The sequence below is a fragment of the Microcebus murinus genome, chromosome 2 (assembly GCF_040939455.1).
Source record: "Microcebus murinus isolate Inina chromosome 2, M.murinus_Inina_mat1.0, whole genome shotgun sequence".
Lineage (NCBI taxonomy): Eukaryota > Metazoa > Chordata > Mammalia > Primates > Cheirogaleidae > Microcebus > Microcebus murinus.
The window spans coordinates 91,114,996-91,128,488 of NC_134105.1; the positions used below are offsets into that span (position 1 = coordinate 91,114,996).

At 37.0% G+C, this 13,493-nt stretch overlaps 1 protein-coding gene across 1 annotated transcript in view; it reads left to right on the plus strand.

The window, feature by feature from the left end:
• The window catches only part of CAPZA1 (capping actin protein of muscle Z-line subunit alpha 1), a 44,530-nt gene that overhangs the window by 23,027 nt on the left and 8,010 nt on the right, over positions 1–13,493 (plus strand). Inside the window, exons 3-7 of the mRNA XM_012778497.3 lie at positions 1,797–1,848; positions 5,589–5,652; positions 6,421–6,627; positions 11,216–11,295; positions 11,882–11,960. Coding sequence (XP_012633951.1) covers positions 1,797–1,848; positions 5,589–5,652; positions 6,421–6,627; positions 11,216–11,295; positions 11,882–11,960 — 482 coding nt within the window. The remainder of the gene's footprint in view (positions 1–1,796; positions 1,849–5,588; positions 5,653–6,420; positions 6,628–11,215; positions 11,296–11,881; positions 11,961–13,493) is intronic.

Here is a 13,493-nt window from a genome sequence, read left to right on the forward strand (position 1 = left end):
TCCCGAGTAGCTGGGACTACAGAGATGCGCCACTATGCCTGGCTATATTTTTTCTATATATTTTTAGTTGGCCAATTAACTTCTTTCTATTTTTAGTAGAGACAGGGTCTCAATTTTGCTCAGGCTGGGCTCGAACTCCTGAGCTCAAACTATCCGCCCACCTCGGCCTCCTAGAGTGCTAGGATTACAGGCGTGAGCCACTGCACCCGGCCTTAGCACAACTATAATAAGATTAAAAAATATAGATGGGGCATCCTAAACTTCATGATTAAATCAATCATCATACTCCTCTTTTTAGTTATTACATTAATTCATCTCAAAGATCTCTTAAGTAAAATCATGATCTTTGTTGCATCTTGGTTCAGTTGAGCAAACATATATTTTGAAATTCTGGTTTTATATTAGAAGATTAACTACTTGAGAGGAACTGTGTGATATTCCTGTGTACCTGGTCCAGAGTCCCACAGGTGGAACAATCAGTAATCTTCACTAGTAAAATTAATGATGCAGAGAAAAAGTAACTAGGAGAAACATACAAACATAAACATTTACTTCAAGAAGGATTTTTTTGTTTTTGAGACAGGATCTTGCTCTGTTTCATGGGCTTGACTATAGAGCAGTGGCATCATCATAGCTCACTTCAACCTCAAACTTCAGGGCTCAACCACTCCTCCTGCTTCAGCTTCCCAAGTAGCTAGGACTACAGGCACATGTCACCATGCTGGCTAATTTTTTTTATATTTTGTAGAGACAGGATCCCACTATATTGCTCAGACTGCTTTCAAACTCCTGGGCTTAAGCAATCCTCCCACCTCGGCCTCCCAAAGTACTAGGATTACAGGCATGAACATTGCACCTGGCCAAGATATTCTTTATAAAATTGTTTGTGGATTTTGAGCTCTAACAGCAAAGGAAACAAATGCAGCCTTACTCTGGTCTTTCTTCCACATTGACCAAATGTAAATTTTCAATAATTGAACTTTTAGAAAATTCTTCTTAAACTTTATAATTCAGATAAATTCTTGACTTAACAAAATTAATGTCCTTTGTAATTAGAAGTCTGTTGTTTTATTTCTAACAACTGAATATACTTTATAGGAGTATCATGAGAATAACCGATAGCAAAGCATTGGATTAGGAATTTACAAGATACTAGTGGCATGAGGGCTGGTTTTTATTGGCACACATTGGCCTCTGCCAGGCCCTTCTTTCAGAAGCTCTGAGAGCCTCAAAGCTTATTGCAATGACCTATGCCTTGTAATTAGCCTTCCCTCTTGGAGTTAATGCTTGGTAGTTTCTTAGTAACAAAGATTGTCTTCTTCCAAAAGAAAAGTGACTAGACTCTTTGACACACAGCTTTTTTAAAATGTTGTAGACCATCACATTAGATTCTCCAAAAGAAAAATGTGTTGAAGAATTTCATTGCCACTGACTGAATTGTGCCTGAGTTTCTTGATCTGATGTTGTAGAAGAACCTGCGATTCTTAATCTAAGCTCATTTTAAAAGATTCATTTAGATACAAAATTAACAGTCCTAATGGTAGCCTTCTATCAACCATTTTTTTCATTTGTTTTGAAATTCCTTGAGAATTTATTGTTGAATTATTACAGTACACATTAATGGCAAATCTATGAATATTAACATCTGTTCATTTTCATTTTTAGAATTTCTACACATACAGTACACCCAAAGACTAATCTTGCAAAGGCTGAATTTAAAAAATTTAATCTAGAAATCTGCTAAAATTTCTCAAATTTGTCTTCTACTGAACATTTTAACATTCTTTCCTCCTCAGATGTTCGGCTACTACTTAATAATGACAATCTTCTCAGGGAAGGGGCAGCACAGTAAGTATCTTTCTAAATCCACTTATGATATTATTCTAACATTGGATAAACTGTGATGACAATAAACAAGTATCCTGAAAGCTAAGTTTAAAATACATCAGAATAGAGCACTTGATGTTAGCATTTTAGTTGTTGTTTTTTTCTTGGAGAAAACATGTTCTCCCCAAATGTTGTTTACTTTCTCAAAGCTTATTATAGTATATGAAATTATTTTTTTTTTTTTTTTTTTTTTTTTTTTTTTTTTGAGACAGAGTCTCACTTTTGTTGCCCAGGCTAGAGTGAGTGCCGTGGCGTCAGCCTAGCTCACAGCAACCTCAAACTCCTGGGCTCAAGCGATCCTCCTGCCTCAGCCTCCCGAGTAGCTGGGACTACAGGCATGCACCACCATGCCCGGCTAATTTTTTGTATATATACTTTTAGTTGGTCAATTAATTTCTTTCTATTTTTAGTAGAGACGGGGTCTCGCTCAGGCTGGTTTCGAACTCCCGACCTCGAGCAATCCGCCCGCCTCGGCCTCCCAGAGTGCTAGGATTACAGGCGTGAGCCACCGCGCCCGGCCATATATGAAATTATTTACTTTTGTTTTTGCCAAGATTTGCCCCATTAAAATGGTTTAACATTAGTAGTTAGGTTTTCTTTTATAGTTTTTCTAGTTCATGTTGAATTTTTTTTAACTGCTAGTTATAGAAACATTAAGCTGCTATTGAGGAATGATGTTGTTTCACAAATTGCCAAATGATAGCAGATATAAGTGCTTTAATAGTGAGAGTTAACCAACCATAGGATAAAGGCATGATTAATCCACCTTGTTATTGACTCCTTATCACTGTCAAGCTAATTTATCTTTCGAAAATAACATTTTCATTTTGTCCTTGCCTCAAAAACATTTTAGTGGTGCTTTATTTTTTATCTCCTACAATCAAATCTAAATTCTATATACTTTCAAGGCCCCCTGATATCTGTCTGGCTTCATCACTACTCTCCTCTACTCTTCAACACAAAGTTCTATTTCAGTTATTGTCTATGCAGCTGGCCCAGAGTTCCTATGTGAAGAGGAAACCAGAATTGGATAATGGCTGGTGTGGGATTGGTGGGAGGGGGTGGGGGGATAAGGTCCATCCTGCTTTTTTGGAAGCCATTTTGGGACTAGATTCTGGGAAACCTGGAATTTGCAGTGTCATTGTAATTGTTATCTTGGATGATATCCAAATTATAATGCATTGATTTAGGAAAGCTAGGCACACATTAAAGATACACTAATGCTGGTTTCTCTTAGATTCATAGACTTTGTCATAGAAGAAAACATTCATGATTTGCTAGTTCAACCCCCTCTCTACCCTTTCTTTTTCATTGAAAGAATCTCAGCTACTTCTATGAGCATATGGTTATCCAATTTGAAAGCTTCCAGTAATAAGGAATTCCCTGTCTCACAAGTTCTTCAATTTGCCTGCCATGTTGGTCTTAGTTTTATCCTTGAAAGGTACCCAAAATAAATCTGTGTACTTCACTTGATAAGGTACTGCTGAAGGGGGTAGGGGTTAAATGTTACTCAAGCATGATTACAATCTAAGCCTATTATCCCATTTCCAATTAGGACTAAATAGAAGTTGGTATGTAGTTCATATGCTTTAGTTGCTTCAATTGCACTGACACTAAGGCTTTGTATTTATAAATATTCTGGTTCTTATAAACTCTAGGTTCTTGGAGAACCTTCTTGTTAAAGGAGAATTTTCCTGGGCCCAAATATTTGATTTTTCATAGGGATGAAGAGTTCAGTTTTATATCTATATTGAAGTGCTTCAGTCCCTTGGCCATAGTCCTCCTAGTAAGCCCTCAGTAAATGTTATTTCAGTAATCAACATCGTTATTGCCTTCTGTCTATATAAAATGAAGAAAGCCTGAAAGACCTAGAATATACCCTCTCCTGGATTTCTACCTATGTTTCTGACTACCATAACCATTCCCTGACGATTCCAGCACCTCTGGAATAAGTAGGGTGTATTAGGTCACATTAAAGAGTGAATTTTATTCTGAGAGAGAAAGTTATTTAGTGTTTTGAGCAGAGAATGACATGATGAGACATATTTTAGAATAATCACTGGCTCCTGTGTAGGGGAGGCAAAGGCTATTAGAGTAGTTAAGGATAGATGGTAGAGTTTTAGACTAGAGTGGTAGCAGGTGGGGGTAGTGGGGAGGAGTCAGATTCTGAATAGGCTTGTAAGTAGAGCCTACAAGATTTACTGATGGTTTAGATATAAAGTGTGAGAGAAATAAAAGCCAAGGATGTCCTCAAGTTTAGCTTGAGTAGCTATTTACTTAAGATGGAATGAAATGTAAGCAAATTTTGGTGTTGGTGTTTGTAAACCACAGTCTTAGGACATACACTGGAATGGAATATTATTTAATTCCTACTCCTTAAGCTTTTTTAAAAAATTTACTTTCCATGAACAATTAATTTGTACTCTTTTCTGAAGAGTTAGTGTGTTTGAGACTCATTCTGCTATGTGGGCATGTAATTTAAAATTAAGACTTAGTGGTCTAGCAGGTATTTCAGAAGGTTGAAATTGGGAATTCTGTGAGAAGACTGATACTTCTCAATAATATAAGTGTATTATGCTCTCTCAGTGCAGCTTATTTATATCTTTCACCTTTTACTTTAGCTTACTTTGTAAAATGTATTAGAGAGCCATTAAAAATGCAGAATTTTCTGTGGGGTGTGGTGGCCCCATGCCTGTAATTGCAGCACTTTTGGAGGCTGAGGGGGGAGGATCACTTGAGGCCAGGAATTGGAGACCAGCCTAGGCAACATAGCAAGACTCTGTCTCTACAAAAAAAAAAAATTAAAAAATTAGCTGGGTGTGGTGGTGTGTTCCTATAGTCTCAGCTCCTTAGGAGGCTGAGGCAGGAAGATCGCTTGAGCCCAGGAGTTCAAGACTGGTGGTGAGCTATGATCACACCACTGCACTCCAGTCCGGGCAACAGAGGGATACCCTGTCTCTTAAAAAGAAATACTGATTTTATAAATCGAGCACTGGAAAAATAAATAATAATGTGAGGCATGTACTTTATTATGCATACCCCTTTTTTAAATGACTTGTGCTCTGTGCCTTAGGCTCTACTCTGAGACTTGACTTGTGCTCATCTTCCACTTTCTTCCCAGGTCAAATGCCTCTGTCATTTAATGATGTTTTTTCCTACCCTGTCCTACCTCAGAGAGCTATAAATTAAAAAGTCATTTCCAAAATAATATATGTATTGAAGATTCTTTGAATTACTGAAAGTTTGGGCCTAAATGATTAAAGCTTTTGGTGATTCACAGTAATCAGATTGCTTTAAAACTTTAGAATTAGCCTGGCATGGTGGTGTGTGCCTGTAGTCCCAGCTACTCTGGAGGCTCAGGCAGAAGGATTGCTTGAGCCCTGGCTGGCATGGCCAACACAGAGAGACCCGCATCTCTAAAACAACAACGAAAAGTACTTTGGAATTATCTAAGGTTTTTTGGAGCTTAGGAGTGAACAGGAAAAGGTAATTTCAGAGTTTGAGGAGCTTCTAAGATCTCTGCAGAGTGATCCCTTCAGAAAGCTAAAAGGTATTATGTTAACACTGGATGTCTGGGGAGAAAGGGAAAAGGCACCATGTAGTATTCCCTTTTACTGTGATGTGAACTACTTTCATGTTTATTTACACATAATTATTTTCTCTTTTCCTCCTTTTTTTTTTTTTAACTTTTAAAAAAACAGTGCGTTTGCCCAGTATAACATGGATCAGTTCACGCCTGTGAAGATAGAAGGATATGAAGATCAGGTAATAATTGCCTGTTAGATAGGATATGCCTAGCAGGTCATAGAGATCTTAGAAACCAAAGCAGATGTCTGAACCAGGTGCTGAATAAATTCATGTCTTAGTTTTCATAGTTTTTGTAAATATCCTACATATTAGCGAATTCTTCCTCTCTATGATAACACTAGTAGTTTCTTTGATAAGAAAGGAGAATGGTCTCCAAAAAGAACAGTGAAAATAAAAGGATTTGAGTTTTACAGGTTTTTCAGCTGTCTCTAATTCTCCTTGATAAGAATAACAGGAGACACCATATTTAATGGAAAAACAGGCATTCCTACTGAAATTTAGACTACTTTAAATTTACACTACTTATTACTTATTTGATGGTTTGGAGATGGGGTGATAAAAACTCCACTTTATGTGTTTTTCATTTTTGAACCATGGTGGAATCTATTACCTATTTTAAATACTAAGTATAATGACTCTGGAAAAATAGGTGAAAAAAAGAATATAAAAGTTGCAACTGTGTTGCAACATAAATCTTATATATTAGATAGTAACCAAGAAATGATGTGTATTATTAAGATGGGAGAAGTTTGACTTACCCATAAATATAATATTCTTTATAATAATAAAAATGATATTTGGTTGAAAATCAATATGAAAGAAATCTGACTAAATGAAAAGTTAACTGTCTTCCTCAGAATTTGTATTTATGTGTTTATTTAGGAAAATGTGATAAAAACTGTCTTTTTTACAGAGTTACTAATGTTTGTAATTACTCTTTGGAAGGTCTTAATTACAGAGCACGGTGACCTGGGTAATAGCAGATTTTTAGATCCAAGAAACAAAATTTCCTTTAAGTTTGATCACTTACGGAAAGAAGCCAGTGACCCCCAACCAGAGGAAGTAGATGGAAGTCTGAAGTCTTGGAGAGAATCCTGTGATAGTGCTTTAAGAGCCTATGTGAAAGATCATTATTCCAACGGCTTCTGTACTGTTAAGTATCTACTTACTTCATAATTAGAGGGTTTTATTTCTTATATTTTGTTTACCTTACCTTTTGGGGGCTTTGGCCTGCCAAATATCACTTTTTCTTCTTTGTTGTGGTCTCTGCATTTTATTCCCTAAATCATTTTTGAAAGGGGTATAAATAAGTGGAAAATTTTATATGAGAAATTCCTTTTTAAAATCCCAGTGCATAAAACATTTAAATCTCAGTGTATTCTATTTCACATTGGTTCTATATACTCATGAGAAATTGCCTCTTATAACCATCAAAAAAAGGTCTTAAGCTTCAACATGGGAAAAAATGATAAATGAAGATTGTCAGAAGAGCTGTTGCTCACATTTATGAATTTTCCATGTAGCCATTTTTACAAAAAGCTACTTCTGCATAATTTAGGTGTTTTCATTGGATAATCAAAATTATTAGAACTAAACAATTTTTTAAGAATCAAGAGTAGTTTGATTATCTTTTACTACCTCTTGACTCAAAAAATGATGAACTTAGCTCTACTTGATTTCTCCTTATAAAATTATGACTTTTATCTTCACAGGAGGAAGAGAAAAAATAAAAATAAATTATGACATTAAGAAAAATATTGATTAGAATATTTTATTTTTGCATTTTAAAATTTATTTTTAACTGACAGTGTATATGTTTATGGTGTGTATGTGATGTTTTGAAATATGTACACATTGTGGAATGGCTAAATAGAGCTCATTAACATGCATTATCTCATGTACCTTTTTTGTGATGAGAATACTTAAAATCTATCACAGTGGTTTTCAAGTAATAAAATACATTGTTATTAACTGGAATATTTTAAATATGTAATGATGAGTTACATGGAAATGTAGAATATTAGTTATGCACACTTACTTAGTTTGAAGCCTTACTAACTAGTTTGACTCCTAGCACTGCCACTAACTAGTTGTGTGAACTTAGGTAAATTACTTAATATCTCTGTGCTTCAACTTCTTCATCTGTAAACTGGAAATAATAGTGTTTTTTTTTTGTTTGTTTGTTTTTTGAGACAGAGTCTCGCTTTGTTGTCCAGGCTAGAGTGAGTGCCGTGGCGTCAGCCTAGCTCACAGCAACCTCAAACTCCTGGGCTCCAGCGATCCTTCTGCCACAGCCTCCCAAGTAGCTGGGACTACAGGCATGCGCCACCATGCCCGGCTAATTTTTTATATATATATCAGTTGGCCAATTAATTTCTTTCTATTTATAGTAGAGACGGGGTCTCGCTCTTGCTCAGGCTGGTTTTGAACTCCTGACCTTGAGCAATCCGCCCGCCTCGGCCTCCCAGAGAGCTAGGATTACAGGCGTGAGCCACCGGAAATAATAGTTTTTAACCTCATAGAATTGTCGTGAGGCTTAAGTGAATTAATAACGTATATAAAATATAAAGTGCATGGAATCGTGCCTCGCACAAAGTAAGCTATGCATAAATGTTAGATGTCATCATATGTTTGATTTTTAAAAAAAAAAATAATGGAGAAAACCCATTATGGTGGATAAGTACAGAATTCCTTTCTGGAAGCCAGTATTGCAAAGGGAGACATGATAACACTGCCTTTTAGAGATTGACTATTTAGGCCAGGCGTGGTGATTCATGCCTGTAATCCCAGCCCTTTGGGAGGCCGAGGCAGGAGGACTGCTTGAGGCCAGGAGTTTGAGACCAGCCTGGGTGACATAGCAAGACCTCATCTCTACAAAAAAAATTTTAGAAATTAGCCAGGCATGGTGGCACACACCTGTAGTCCCAGCTACTCAGGAGTCTGAGGTAGGAGGATTATTTGAGCCCAAGAGTTTGGGCTACAGTGAGCTATGATTGCATCATTACACTCCAACCTGGATGAGAGAGCAAGACCCTGTCTCAATTAAAAACAAAACAAAAAAGAAATTGACTATTAAACCCTAAATACACTTTCAATTTACCATTTGTTACCTATTCAGAGTTTATTACTATCCATTCCTAATTCAATAAGCCCCAGCACCAAGTAACCCTACTGTGTCCTTGATATTCTAGTTAATGTATACTTGAAAACCACTGTGATAGATTTTAAGTGTTCTCACCACAAATAAGGTATATGAGGTAATGCATGTTAATAAACTCTACTTAGCCATTTGCAGTGTATACATATTTCAAAACATCATGTTGTACACAGAGTAAACATAACAATTATTTTCAGTTATTGTCATTTCTATTAACTATCAAAGGAGCTACAGAAAGTAGTCATGGAATTGTTCTGATGGTGGCTACTGTACTTAAGTGTTCTATATCCTTAGCTGTCCTGCTTAGTAGTCTATAATTTCATCTTCTTATTCCCTATCACATTTTCTATATAGCATGTTCCAAACATTTCTCATTGTCCCCAGATGCACATCTAATCCCTCACATTTTGTTAAGATTAAGACTGACGTGAAGTCTTTTATCTCTTTTATTCAGTCAGAAATCTTCCCTTGCTTCAATTGTACTTAAATCTGAGGAAGAAGGGTTCTTATTCTTGACTTCATACTATCCCATGTGCTTCCAGACATCCTCTTGTGACTTTATTTTCTCTTCTGATATGTTTCTCTTGTCGTTAAGGGGAAAAAACTTTCCTCAGTCATAGTTCCTGTGAGTCATTTCTCTTTCTTTATCTCCTCTATCTACCTTGCCCTTTCTCCTCCACTTTCTCCCTTTTCTCATCTCTGTCTCTGCATCACCACCAAACCAACAAGCATTCTTCCCCTATTAATGCCATTTCCTTTATCCACTTCTGAACCCTTCGGATTTTCACTTTATTCCCCATTCTACAGAAACTGTTCTCTGAGGTTACTAATGGTTCCTGAATTACCTGATGGCAGTGTCCTTTTCTTAGTCTTTGACTTCTGTATGGCATTTCACACTGAGGCCAACAAGCTGCTTCTAGAAATTATGATTTGCTTAGGCTTCTATGTCAGCACCCTCTAATTATTCTGTTTGTACTTATTTTTTTCCTTCCCTGCCTTTGTAAATATAGGCATTCCCCAAAGAAACATTTCTCTCTCTTGAAAGCTCATAGTCCATTTAATGTAGGGAGAGTAACAGATGTTTGTGTCACAAAAACAGTGGGTTTGGATTGAGCCTGTACCACTTGCTTTCTGAGTGACCTTAGGCAAGAAGATCTGTGAACTTCACCTCTATCATCTGTAGATAACAATGTGTTTCACTAGATTTATTAGAATAAGTGGAAAATACATGTAAAAACGTATTTGTGACTGTAGCAGCAGTCCCCAAACTTTTTGGCACCAGAGACTCGTGTCATGGAAGACAATTTTTCCATGGACCAAGGGTAGGGGGTGGTGGGGTGTTGTGGGTGAAGGTGAAGGTAAAGGTGGTACCGAGCTTAGGCCTGTTTCCTGACAGGCCACCGACCAGTACTGGCCTAGAGGTTGTGGACCACAGCTATAAATCACTATTTCTTTTCTTTGCTTTCTCTTGGCGATTGCGTTCCCATTCACTTCTCCCACACTAAGGAAGAGTTGGTATTTCTAACTACTAACTAGACATCTCCATCTAGATTTCCAATTTGTTAATGATACACCATCTTTCTAGTCATCTTTTGGTTCCTTCTTTCCTTTGCCCTTCATTTGCAGTATATTGCTAAACTTTTTATCATACTTGTGCATTCTGTATGCAACTGCTCCTTCCCATTCCTGTAGACACCACCCTAGCTTATTGCCTAGGTTAATTCTGTGGCCTCCTAACCAACCTTCAGCTTTTCTTCCATTTTATCCTGCACACCAATTTTTTTTTTTTTTTTTGAGACAGAGTCTCGCTTTGTTGCCCAGGCTAGAGTGAGTGCCATGGCGTCAGCCTAGCTCACAGCAACCTCAAACTCCTGGGCTCAAGCAATCCTGCTGCCTCAGCCTCCCCAGTAGCTGGGACTACGGGCATGCGCCACCATGCCCGGCTAGTTTTTTCTATATATATTAGTTGGCCAATTAATTTCTATTTATAGTAGAGACGGGGTCTCGCTCTTGCTCAGGCTGGTTTCGAACTTCTGACCTCGAGCAATCCGCCCGCCTCGGCCTCCCAGAGTGCTAGGATTACAGGCGTGAGCCACCGCGCCCGGCCTTGCACACCAATATTGATTATTCTCCCAAAATATTAGTTTTGGCCTTGTTTTGCTGTCTCTCCATTGCCTGCTATTACGTGACCTGTTTTGTCTCCCACTAGTCTACATCACACACCCTCTAACCTGAGAGAACTGCCATTAACTAAACAAGCCCTCAGTTTCCTGCTTACACTATTTACTCATCTTTATTCTCAGCCTTTGCTTATCATAATCTCATCTGTCTTGTAAAGCCCAGCTTAAATGGCACCTCCCTTGTGCTCTAAACCAAGAGCAATAATTCCTTCTGTATTCATTGTACTACTACGTCTGCTACCTAACATGTTCTGCTGTGTTCATATCCCATGAACTCTGTTGTGTCATAATCTCATTCTGTCTAATTCTTTGTCTCCAGGATTTAGCACACTACTTTTGTACAGTGTTTATTGTTTAGATTAAATATGTTTTTGGAGTCTAACTATGTTTTTTCCAATAATAGGTTTATGCTAAAACTATAGATGGGCAACAGACTATTATTGCATGTATTGAAAGCCACCAGTTTCAACCTAAAAACTTCTGGTAAGAAACAGATGTTCCCTTCTATTTGTATCTAATTTATATTAGAAAGAAACCAGCAGTTGAGACATGGTTTTTAATCTAACTAGCTTGGAATAAATTATTTAACTTATAGACTTCAGTTCCCCAACTATAAAATGAGAGATTTAGACATTTAAACTCCTTCCAATTCTAAGATTTTATAATCATGTTTAAAAAAACAAACAAACTCTTACTGAGTGAGAACAAGTAATTAATAAAGTGCTCAGTTGAAAATCCAAGTTATACTTGGGTTAGGGTTAATAATACTTGAATTAATTGCATAACTCAGCAGCCTATCCATCCATTTTTGGAATAGTCGCCTATGAACAGAATAGGCAGAGTTTTCTACTTCAAGAGAAGAAAAGGAAAAATGGAAGTCAAAATAACTTTTAAAAGTCTATGGGCGGACCTCTTGGATCCAGATTTATATTTAAGTAAATGGAGCCTTGAGTTTGTCAAACTGGAAATGACTCTTTTTCTTTTCCCTCAGCTTTCTGAGTCAGTGACAAATCACCTTTCTTATTGATTATTGCTAATTCTGAAGGATTGTATATGTGTGTTTTAATAGGAATGGTCGCTGGAGATCAGAGTGGAAGTTCACCATTACACCACCTACAGCCCAGGTGGTTGGAGTGCTTAAGATTCAGGTGAGATTCCAACATGTTTATAGACTGTGGTTTAACCCATGAACTGCCATGTGGGTTGTATTTAACTCATGCTAGTTTTGAGCCATGCTCATGAAGCATTTGTAATTCACACATCTCTTCACCTTGGAGGCTATGAGAATTATTTATCAAGTTACGTATAACTCATGTACAGAAAATAATAAAAAATAAATTTTTCATTAAATTAGAAAGGATCGTTTTGTTTTCGAAGTTTTTATTTTATTTTCTTAATAAAACACCATGGCCCCAGGGAAAAACACTTTTTTCCTAGTGTGGCAGTGTGCTAAAATTCACGTCTTTAAAACAGACATGCAAGTTGATATTTGTTCTAGTAGTAAAAATAAGGACAAACTATATGTAGATGCAAAGGAAGATCAAAGGCAGTGAATAGAAACAGAAACCCTTTTCCTGGGGAATAAACAGAGCTATTCTGGGTTGATAAAGAATAGTCATGTAGAGTGTACTGCAACATGACTATTGTTATTTTTTTCTTTCAAAAATAATGTAAGATCTTTCCAGAAATTACCAAATAGCAGTTTTAGGAAAGAATAAAATAAGTAATAAGAAGTTACTATATAGGCGCGGTGCTGTGGCTCATGCCTATAATCCTAACACTTTAGGAGGCCGAGGTGGGTGGATCGCTCAAGGCTGAGCAAGAGCAAGACTGTCTTTGCTAAAAATAGAAAGAAATTAATTGGCCAACTAAAAATATATAGAAAAAATTAGCCTGGCATGGTGGCGCATGACTGTAATCCCAGCTACTCGGGAGGCTAAGGCAGAAGGATTGCTTGAGCCCAGGAGTTTGAGGTTGCTATGAGCTAGGCTGACATGACAGTACTCTAGCCCAGGCAACAGAGTGAGACTGTGTCTCGAGAAGAAAAAAAAAAAAAGAAGTTACTAAATAGCAGTTACCCTAAGACCCTGTAACTTAGGGTCTTTTATGTATATTATCTCATTTATGTGTGTGTGTATATAAAACTTCTGAAGAAAAGCTATATGAATGGTTTTGTTGGTGGTTTTTGTTTTTTTGACAGAAGGTTTTAAAATAAATAAAACTAAATTAAACTAAACTGAATAAAACAGGAACTGGAGAGAATGGCCAGATGTCATCTTGTTAGAGTATAAATAGCCAGGCAGAGTAGATTTCTAATACTGGTGTCAGGGCAGACAAGCAGCTGAATAAGATACCTCTTAACTCATTCGATGCCTATCTGGATTGAAACCTTCTAATATCTTAGCAGAGATTTCACTTTCTAAATTCAGGGTGATTTAATTTTTAAGCCTGACTAACTCTTATGGTCAGATTAAACAGTTACAGATAAGTATGAAGATCTGTATCTAATTGTACCCATGTTATATCATGTTAACTCTTGCTTTAATAACAATTAGCAAGAGTGATCTTTTTTAATGGTGTATCTTAATCAGATCCGTAGTTAGTAAATGCTGTCTGCATCCTCTTTTCATACATACCTCTAGCTTCCTGCTACAAGTAGCATCCCCCAGGTGAAGCAGTTC